Source organism: Stigmatopora argus, chromosome 6 (genome assembly GCF_051989625.1).
Source record: "Stigmatopora argus isolate UIUO_Sarg chromosome 6, RoL_Sarg_1.0, whole genome shotgun sequence".
NCBI classification, from domain to species: domain Eukaryota; kingdom Metazoa; phylum Chordata; class Actinopteri; order Syngnathiformes; family Syngnathidae; genus Stigmatopora; species Stigmatopora argus.
Window position 1 is genome coordinate 11,652,784 of NC_135392.1, and position 10,941 is coordinate 11,663,724.

Here is a 10,941-nt window from a genome sequence, read left to right on the forward strand (position 1 = left end):
ACTTTTAAAGGGCAAACATTTGAAGCCTAAACCACATGATTGTGGGGTAGACATGCTGACAACTAATGCTACTTTTAATGTAACAAGTAGTATTTCAAAAACTCAGAATGGATAAGAAAACATTTTCCCACTAGCATAAATAACATTTTTAATATTTGTTTTTTATTTTTGAATTAAAAAGTGAGTAATTAGTTTGATCTTTTTTTATTTAGCTTTTTTTCTATTTCTAAAAACAAATACATGAATAAAATTAAAATGAGATTTCCTCTGTTCGTCCAATTAAAACACTTTTATTTTGGACAAATAAAATAGTAATTATTAACTCATCGTGTGTCATTGACAAGGATTAACGCGCAATTTACTTAAACTGGGAGGTCTGACTGTGTGAATGCTAATCTTCCAGTGCCATCGACGACGTCAGACGTCCAATCCATTTCGAATGGGTGGTCTAGCAGCGATCAAGCATCCTTAGGAATGTTTCAAACTATAATTTGTTCGCATCATCACATCATAGAAGCACCCACAGAGCCTGTGGTTTCTCCGGCGTCACCCTTCGTCACCCCGTCACCCTCCCCGCTGGGTGGCAATGCAGAGGCAGTGACGTCACCGGCCTGCCTCTCACTCCCTTCCTGGCCGCTGCATCACAACAGCCATCGCTAGTAGCTCCAGTGGTGACCGGGGGGCCGGCTAGTCTTGTCGCCGAGTCCCTGACACGCAAGAACCGTCCACAAGTGGCTCCCCAGTCCCCATTTCCCCCGCTTCAGCTCCAGATCGTTGGGTCATGGCCAGGCAGGAACAGGTTCTGCTCTTGGAGCCTCAGCACGAACTGAAATTCCGAGGTGAGGAGAAGGGAAGGAAGGGCCCCAGTGGCTCGGACGGGAGGGTTGGCACGGCAGAAAATGGGATGAAAGCGAGTCAGTCACTTCCGTGGGCCATTTTGTGCAGCTTCTAAAGAGTCGACGGTGAGAATCCGATCGCTTCGTGAGTGACTGCGGGTGAGGCGACAGCAGCTAGCTGGATTAGCATGTGACGGCTAATACACACAAGGCCTCGTCACACATTTCCCCCCGAAGGGAACCTCGTTTTTTAATGAAAAGCCACGCGCACAATGCCATAACACCCCCAGAAAGTGTGTGATGAAGGAGAAATGTGTTTAAAATCGTCGGATTTTGAATTCATTTGTGAGTTTCGACGTTTCGAGCAGGTGTAACCGGCTAACATTAACTCGCCCTCTGATTGGCTGGCTCGCCCCGTCGGTTTCACACTTGACAAGCTGTCAGCTACGGTGGTTATAAAAAGTCTACACACCCCTACTCAAATTCCAGGGTGATAACCTGTACAGCTTTTAACAGATAAAAAACCTTCGAGAAGGAAGGGTTAATGTGAAATTATGTAGATGTTCAAGTGTCATTATTAATCAGCCGGTGTCCAGGCTCGACTAATCACATTTTTAAGTTAAATGGTAATCAGCATACTTTGGATCAGGGTTGTCAAAAGTATCAAGTTTTTGATCTCGAATTGTCGCAATACAATATTTGATTGGGAGAGTCTCGAATTTCATCTATTTATCTGTTTTTGTGCTACTATAGATCACCAGAAATTTCTTACTGAAGTAAATTTGATTTTGCACTTCTAATAGAGTATATTTTTGCATTTTTCATGTTAACACATTGGCTGGATAAGATATCCAATCCAATTGACTTGTTAATTTGCCGCTACTTTACCAGGTAAAATGAGTTGAACGTCTGCTCGTTACAAACTAAATTCAAGGTAGAAGGGTGATTGGATGCCACATTATTGAATGTCTGTCATTGTATGTGGCACTGGAAGAGTTAATTTAAGAACTTTAAAAAATATATTTTACATTTGTAGTAATATAAAATAGTATTATCTTTTTTTGTATTGATATGCAGTTGAACATTTCTACCGTATTTACTTGCATATAAGCCGCATTTGTGGAACCAAAAAAATGACTGAATCGAGGGGATGGCTTATATGCACATAAAAAGTCGACATACATGAAACTGTAAGGTGACAAAGACGAAATGCCTTAACGCAAGACAATGTGGCCGATACTGTAATATATTTCAAAATATTATAATTCAAGAAAAAAAATGTATCTTGCAAAACGTGAAAGATCACTACTGCCTGTCATTGCTCGCTCAGGGTGTCGCCATCAAGACAATACTAGTACCCCAAATAACATTTTCCATTCATCTGTAACATGAAAAAAGTCTTTTGCAGCAATCGGCCATGGCATATCCATCAAGTTGGGCTACTCCAACTGCACTGAACTCCCACCTCTTGTCTTCAATCAGTTAGGGAGGAAAGTTTCTGTCACTCTAATGTTTGCTGAGTCGAATGAAACTTTATCCGCGAGCCAATGCTAATTTGGAAGTACAGCCATGTGTGTAGTTCATGTCTCAACATGATTTTGCATTTAGATGTAAAAATAAAACGTGTGGGAAAACCATCGACTTGGTTGACAGCGTGGGGAAAAGCACAGCTAAGTAAATTGAATTTTTGAATTAGAGCGCTCGACCGTGAGGAATCACACATTATAAAACTGTCGGGAAGTCAATGGAATGCTCCACCTGGCAACGACCAGCAGAGGACGCAGTTACTGCAATTCAGCCAAAGGTAGTTCGTTGCCTATGAAAGCAATAGAAAAATACAAAACACACTGACAATTTAATGTGTAATTGATATTACGAAAGTCAATTCTATTTTACAAAAGCTGCTAATAAAATCACTATATTGTCATATTATGACTTATGTCAAGTATCCACATTTGATCTGAAATATTTTTAGTAATATGTAAGCTTTTTTATATAATAAGGGAGCACAGGGTTGGTTGTCACAGGCGCTGGTTATCAGATTTGCTCTAACTCGCCCGGCAGAGGGCTGTGTTGCATAATATTGGTGTTGAAATTATCAAAATTCCACTAATGAAAAAAAAACGATGTTGTTTTTGCTATTAGGTTAAAAAAATAGTTGGCTCAGGGTCATCTATGTCTTGTGGTAACTTGAACACACCTTTGTTTTTGCAGGTCCATTCTCTGACGTGGTCACCACCAATCTCAAGCTCGCCAACCCTACAGAGAGGAATGTGTGTTTTAAGGTGAAGACGACCGCGCCACGCCGGTACTGCGTGCGGCCAAATAGCGGAATCATCGATGCGGGCACCTCTATCAATGTCTCGGGTAATTACACGTTGGTTTTGTGAACAAAGCTGCAATTCAACTGCCGGTTTAAGTGCGTCATTCCATTCAATGACTAAATATGTCATTGTAAATGCTGTTGATGTTGTTTAGTTTCTCTTGTAGTTTTTTAAACGTGTTTGGAGGGACGTTCAGATCACATTGTGTAATTGCAGATGTCAGCCAGCAGTGGGCGACGAAAACACACGGTCCACTCATCCACTGTAGGTGGCCAGTTGGCTCATTAATGAGTGCCAAATGTTAGAATTTGTCAAACCCTTTATTGAGACCAAGGTGAGATTTGTCACTGCAATAAAATAAGTAGTCTGCGTTTCCGCATAACATGTCAGGTAAAAATAGATCAGACTGCCTTTGAAGTTGTTTTAATCAGGCCACGTTGCCATGGTAATTTTTTTACAACCTACATAGAGAAGTAAAGCAGGGTTTCCCCTCATCCTCCATAAAACTGTGGCATCATTTTGACCGTCTTCAGTTGAATAGCATAGCGACATCACCCAAAAATATTTAGTGTTTGAAAAATAGCAAAATCGATTCACCCAAACTGACATTTAATGTAAGACTTGAACATACTTCACTGAACAATTATTTCCCTGCCAACTAAGGTGTTTTTACTCATTGAGTTTCAGTTTTGCTAATTACTAGGAATATTGTAACCGGAAAAAGGCAACAGTGGTCGAATATCAAAATAGGATTTTTTTCTCCCGCGGTTTCGATACAGCAATGTTGATACGCTTGACGGTAAGTAAATATGTTACGAGTAACCTCGACCGCAGGAACGTTGCCATGCTGCACTCGACGTTATATCTTGGTATAATATGTTCCATGAATGTTTGGAAGGCAAAAAACTGTCCACAAACACTTTGTTTCTTATGGAAACGTACTATTCTGAAATTCCGAGATGCGAGAACATTCCGAGCAATGCCAGAAGCGGAATAACACGCCTGGATATGAAATTACAATTATTTTATTGCTGAATAAGCCTCATTAGCTTGCCATTAGTACGACAAACGGATACCTACCGAGTCGTAGCCTGATCCCTCCGTTGGGACGCGGGTTTAAGTGCCGTGGGCTGTGTTAAATCCCTGCAAGACTGTTTTCTTTAACTTTTGATTTACATTTGGACGCGGTGTACCCACGAGAGGGGAATCAGGAAAAAGATCCTGCTTGGCCGGGAGGCCCAAATATGAATACATGTTGTTAGCGTTAGCGCTCGTATCCTGGCAGGCTTTCCCTACGGACCAACGAGTCTGCTTCACTTCATGTCTTTTTGTTCCCTGGCTGCAGTTAAGGTCCACATTTGCTGACCTTGGACGGACCCTTTCCTTTTTGTGACAAAAAGCCACCTATTACATAGTAGTAATTGTGATGTGTATTGCGTCATGTGTGATTTTAGGCAACATTTACTCATAATTTATGTCCTGATACAGTGACTGCCATTAGACATTTTTTCAAAAAGAGTGTTTCTCCTAATTTTTCTCCTGAAATTGATTTTCAGGCAATAGTTTGCTCTTTTTTTTAAATTAATTTCCAGTCCACGTCATAACTTTGAGTTTCAAGGGGTAATTTGACTTTCAGTTTTGCATTATATTGAATAACTTCCCCATTAAGTGGAAACAATGAATCAGCAATGAATCATGAATAATTAATCAGCAAATAAACAGGTACAGTTGTGTTCACTATCAACTATTCAGTCTCCTAGCAAGTCCAGCATTAGTAAAGACATAAGTATAACATAGATTTATGCATGTCTTAATTTAATCTGATTGAGTAACAAGTCATATCATGTTACTACGCCCTATTCCAGTTAGATTTCAATAAGTTGAACATTACTGTAAATGGTTGTTATCAAATGAGTGGCTTTGTAATGAATCAAAATAAGATATTTATACAGTAACATCTGCTTTTGCTCTGGAAAACAATGATAAGGTTACACAATTCCATCATGTTCATACCTCAACTTTCCTTTGTGCAGTGCAAATCGGGTATTAAAGTACTCAGAGTCATAAATCACAAAGTATAAAGATTTATATACAACTTGGTGAATTGTCAGATGGAACACGTCCTATCAAAATCTGAGATTTCTTTTAGTAAACTCTTACACTTAAAAAAAAGTTTAGTTTTGTCATTGAGATTGGTCTGTAGTTATAGTCAAATTGATGATTCTCTACTCACCTGAACACAGATTTAGGACTCTGTCCTCATTTGTTTTGAGGAAAAGGTTTCAACCTCGTTATTTGGCCTTCAAATTGTTCCATTCATCATCAACAAGCAGGCGATTGAGCATCCCGTTTCCTCGCGCTGCCAACAATTAACCTCTGTCCTTTTATAAACGATGACCTATCATGTAGTAGAAACACCAAATCACACCATTAATCAAGCTTTTACCAAAAAAATACCCTTTTTTGCTTATATTTAAAAGCTCTGCATCTAAAAATGTTTTAAAAAATCCTCCAACCACTCCAAATCCTCTTAGCCAAAACCCCAAGGGGGAGAACATTCCCATGCTAAGGACCTTTTAATGTGATACTGTGTTGCCCAAAGAATTTACACGCTTTCCTGCCTCCGTTCTCCAGTGGCGTCCCCTCGGACCCAAGTTGGATTGCCTTGTAAATTGGGCCTGATTGAAACAGGACGTTCCCAATCTGTTCGTGCCGTCTGTTTCTGCTTTACGTTACTGAGCCTCCCCGATGGCCGTTGTGGTCCGCAAATCTCCGATGGAGGGAGAATTGGCATGTGCCACAAGTAAAAATTCTCTTGATGGTTACACCGGGTGTGACATTAGCGGGTCATTTGATTTGCGAGAAAGCCGCAGAACAGGCTTTTTTTTGCAGCCCCATGGCGCCGATGTCACAATAAGTCTCTAATTTACAACCACATTAAGAAAAAATAGTGGTCAAAGGAGAAATGATCTCCCCCATTAGCAAGCAGTTGAGCCATCCTCCATGCGCCGCCAGACCTGGCTTAAGAAAGTGATCATTGTAAATCAATGTTACAGCTTGAAAATACCTTCTCAGCCTTGGAATGACATCAAATAGCGAACTATCGACGGATGTGGCCATCGGTACAAGTGCTATTCCAGCGCAGCACCTGCTTTCAGTTAAAGGAATATGGAATGCTAAGAAAAAGGGAGAAACAGGCTTGGGAGCTGTTAGAACAATTAACCCTTCTCTTGTAGTTCTGTCACTGTTTCACCGTCATGGTAACTAACATTAGCTTGGAATTAGATTAAAGATACCAATGTTTGAAGGGGCCTCAAATGTGACTAGTGAGTATTTTGATAATCAAATTGAAGATTTTGTTTAAGATCTAACAAATCCCTTTCCTAGTGTAGGCTACATTCTAGGCCTAAAAATGTCTACAATTTTACATTGAAATAGTGAATTTAGAGATCACAATATATTTCATGGGTGCTTGACTTACTCAGTTTATTGTTATTGTATTCAATATCTGTTAACAGAAAATATATTTAAAATCTGCATTTTAATAGCATTCAGGAAAAAAATGACTTAACTTGAAATAATGAATGAATATATATGATTTTTATACCTGTTCATTTCATTATATTTTCATGAAACTGGATAATTGCTGTATTTAAAATCAAATGGTTTGATTGTATTATTTGAACTTTATATTTTTGAATTAAAAAAAAGATGGTTATTAACAATAATACGCCGTTGTTTCATTTAATGTTTTTCAGTGATGCTGCAGCCTTTTGATTACGACCCCAATGAAAAGAACAAACACAAGTTCATGGTTCAGTCCATGCTAGCGCCCCCGGACATGACCGACATGGAGGGTGTGGTGAGTGTGCTGGCATTTTATTTCACTTTTTATTTTCTGATCTCATTGGTGACTTATTTTATTGTGTTTTTTTTCCCCCCACTCGCCAGTGGAAGGAGGCAAAGCCAGAGGAGCTGATGGACTCCAAGTTGAGGTGTGTTTTTGAGATGCCAACAGAGAATGAAAAAATGGTGAGCACTTAACTTTATTTTCATTTTTGTTTTGTTTTTACTTCACCACAGTTAATTAACTTACTGAACTGTATGTCACCAGCACGACATGGACTCCAACAAGATGTCGTCCAACTTGCTCAAGTCCGAGTCCTCCTCACTGCCGTCCAAGACCATCAGCTCCACCCTGGATGACGGTGAGGTTAAGAAGATCATGGAGGAGTGCAAGAGGCTCCAGATGGAGGCTCAGAGGCTACGGGAAGAGAACAAACAAATCAGGGTGAGTTAAAGCCTACCCGCACGGCAACGTTCGCGATTTCTACCCGCTTCAATTTTTTTTGACGAAGTAAGGCCACTTTGTTTTGAATGAGTCACCCATGCCATGAATGACATCCGCCTCCCTAAAATTGGCCTTCTAATGTCCGCAATACCAAAATAGAAATAAAAGTACATTAAGCAGCGTCCAATGGTAAACTTTATAACGGTGTTTAGTTAAACAGCAGAGTTAAATTACTTTATTTTTGCTGAAATTCAGCCATGTTCAGCAGTACTTTAATATTAGGCCATAGGTAGATCATTTGAACTTCCCCCACCCACCCCCCAACCCCCTTGTATTTCGGGAATATGCCCTCATTTACTCTGTCAGTTCAGTACAGCCCAGTGACGGTCACAATAACATCAGGCTTGTGTTTTTTTTTTTTGCTGACTTGATAGCCATCGTTTAGATATCTGCCTTGTGGTTTGCATTTCAGGACACAATGCATCTGGCATGTATTACAAAGCATGCATGCCAGTGTGGCTTAAAGCTGTTTTTCTTCCTGGGAAAACCTGGAAAGTTCAAAAAATGAGATGTTATCAGATGTTATTGTTTGGAAAACAAACACGTTTTCTTGTTTAAAAAAATCTCTGAAATTACCTGACAGATTGCGGTAGAAATGAAATCCCTTAAATCCACCTCAATCCGTTCCTTGGCGACTTTAGGAACAACTTCTAATTGTCACTGCAGGATAATATCCTTCATTGTCATTAATATATTAACCTAGCAGCAACAACAAAAAGATACAATACAAGATAATGGAATTTAGTTTAAAAAAAAGCAAAAACTGAAGAACAAAGCAGCCGTGTATTTCTTTTTTTAATTCATATTTTATTTCTATTTTATCTGTTATCAAAAAAATGTACAAATTAATCCTTATGAATCCTTATAACTGAGACCTGGCAGTCATCACAATTTGGGTCATGCAAGCTATACTTGTATACCAAACGTCCACTGGTGTGGACACAGAATCTTTATGGGGTACATTTTATATTTACCAAAAATTGTCATTTACCCTGTAAACGGTTAACAGGGAAAACATGTAATATTCATTCACGTCTGATTTGCCCCGAGCCTCTAATAGCTCATATGGGTCAGGCCCACGTATTCATCTCAGACATACAGTACAACATACAGCTCCAAATTTATATGAAGAAAAAACCCTGGGATGATTTACTGATCAGCTCATCTCTCTATGTCCAACATTTCATCTCTTCCTCTCATTACTTCCCAACTACGTCGGCCCTCCTTCAGGAGGACGACGGCCTGCGGATGAGAAAGAGCAACTTGATTTCCTCCCAGCACTCTTCGGCCATCCTGAAGAAGGACGAAGGCCTGAGCGCCCGCTCGGCCGCGCTCTACATCCTCTTCTTTTTGGTGGGCGTCATTGTGGCCAAATTGGTCTTGTAGAGCACGGCGTCGTCGAGTCGGGGCTGGCCGCAAGCATGCTTTGTTTCTCGGGGGATGAAATCAAACGCGGGGGATTGCAGGATTTAAGAACAGAAAGGCCGGGGCTTTGTCGGGTGGGGGGCGTTTGGATTGAGCCTCGTTTATATTGCAGAAAAAAATTGTAATGTATGGGGGGGCAAACAAGAAAAAAAACCTAAAAATAATTCACCTTCTTCTGAACAAGCTGTTGGGGGTCTTGCCTAATCACCGTGTTCAAATCATTCTTGTCCTTTTTCACCAAATTTTATGAGGGGCAGCGCAAAAGAAATTTTAAGTGCGTCTTTGGTCATTTTTCTTCCTCCTCACGTCCACTGTACAATATATCCAAAAGGGGATACTTTCACCTTAACCCCCCCCCTCATGGGAGAGATTTAACAAATAATCATCCAGGCAGGATTCGTATGTCCTTTTTTTAAGTTTCACCTTCTAGCTATCACGGCATCTCGATCGCATGCGCTCAAGGCCGAATGTCGCATCTAGACTTTCTTCTTCTTTTTTGGAATCTAATTTAATTGCTTTTATAATGGTGTCATTATTTGGCTGTAGATTTGCACAACTCTTGTTTTAATTTCTTTTTGTTTCATTTTCATGACTTTTTGTTATCGTTGTGAAACCTCTTTAACGTTTTAATGCCGCTTCCTGGAAAAAACAGCTCCAGATTTTGTCAGGTTTTTCGATGGCGTCTGCTGATGTTCACCAGGGCGACGCTTTGCCTTGTGAGTTGTTCAAGCGAGTTTGTTTTTCCTCAGGCCGATACTACAATACACGAATATGTATGCACATAACGCACCTGGAAATATACACTCACACATAAAAGGTGCATGCAGAAAGGATGGTTGTTTTGTTCCCGTGGGATTGACCGATATTTGCAGCTTTTCCTCATTTTTTCCTACTGAGCCATACATTTTTCAACTATAAATGTATGTTTAGCTAACTGTAGTAAGATGCCTTCACCAGATTTACACTTTTTTTGTTTAAAAATCAAAAAAAGATCTCCATCCCTGTTGTTTGTTCTCACATTTATCTGTTTTGCTTGTCCACATTATAATCCCCACGGCATTTGAAGTTGTTTACTGCACTAAGGTGAAGCGTGTGATCTTCCTGTACCGCTATATATATTTATACTATCTATATACTACACGTATGATATATATATAGCGAAAGCCTCGAGGGACCAGGTCATGAAATCGTACTGTTCTGGAGAAAAATGAAATGAAATTCGATATGGTTTCCTCTCTTAAATTTGGATAAGAAAATGCTCGTTCTCCCACAGAGAAAATGGGTTTACGTTCTTACTACTGTATCTCATGGGTGGTCAGTTCGAGGATGAATTGCTGAAGGAGCAGAACGGGGATAAAGTCAATATTGTCAGGGTGTCAAACCTGCACCACATAGTACTCGGAAGCACCTGACACAAGGAAAAGATGTGAAGAATGCGAATTACAACCAAACCAAAATCGATCCTAATCTCGCCAGTGCTATCCTGCCATGACACACCACCAATTTGTAGCTGAACCACACGATTCTACATGTAAATACTTGATGATCCAGGCAAGACACTACAGTGACCATCACCTGAAGCAGTTAAGCAACTGTTTTGTATGTATGTAAACAAATAAGTCTATCTGAGAAGAAGAAGAAAAAGATGTATTCCTAGTCAAAGTAGTCTCTCTGGTGTATAAGAGCAAAATCCCACCTGGTTGGACTATGTAGCATCTTAATAAATTAAAGGAATTCAAGTCCCAACTTGTTTGTCTGAAGTTATTTCCTGTGTTTGTGGATGAGCTACTGGACTTTTTGTTTTAATTTAACAGTTCAATGAAATCTGCATCTAGGTGGAAATGTGTAAAGTATCTCAAAGATGAAAAATCAAATGCCCACTGATATACTTTGTATACTGTGTTATATTTAATAATGATCTAGTTTGAGCTTTGAGGACCCTTTTTTTAGATACATATAGATGAAAAAGCAATCAATTTGCATGAATTCTAGCTTGGTATACCTA

General features: G+C 39.7%; 1 protein-coding gene across 1 annotated transcript; it reads left to right on the top strand.

The window, feature by feature from the left end:
* The first annotated feature begins 529 nt into the window (after positions 1–529).
* vapb (VAMP (vesicle-associated membrane protein)-associated protein B and C) lies at positions 530–10,680 on the top strand. Its single transcript, XM_077602472.1, has 6 exons — positions 530–839; positions 3,051–3,203; positions 6,919–7,022; positions 7,112–7,192; positions 7,275–7,451; positions 8,742–10,680. The coding sequence occupies exons 1-6, from the start codon at positions 782–784 to the stop codon at positions 8,895–8,897; spliced, it is 729 nt and encodes a 242-aa protein (XP_077458598.1). The 5' UTR covers positions 530–781; the 3' UTR covers positions 8,898–10,680.
* The last annotated feature ends 261 nt before the right edge of the window (positions 10,681–10,941 follow it).

Excerpts from the sequence above, each read along its gene's own strand:
- vapb (XM_077602472.1), top strand. The coding sequence starts at position 782 with ATGGCCAGGCAGGAACAGGTTCTGCTCTTGGAGCCTCAGCACGAACTG. Across the intron at positions 840-3,050 it reads GCACGAACTGAAATTCCGAG|GTCCATTCTCTGACGTGGTC; the intron begins GTGAGGAGAAGG and ends TTGTTTTTGCAG. Across the intron at positions 3,204-6,918 it reads CACCTCTATCAATGTCTCGG|TGATGCTGCAGCCTTTTGAT; the intron begins GTAATTACACGT and ends AATGTTTTTCAG.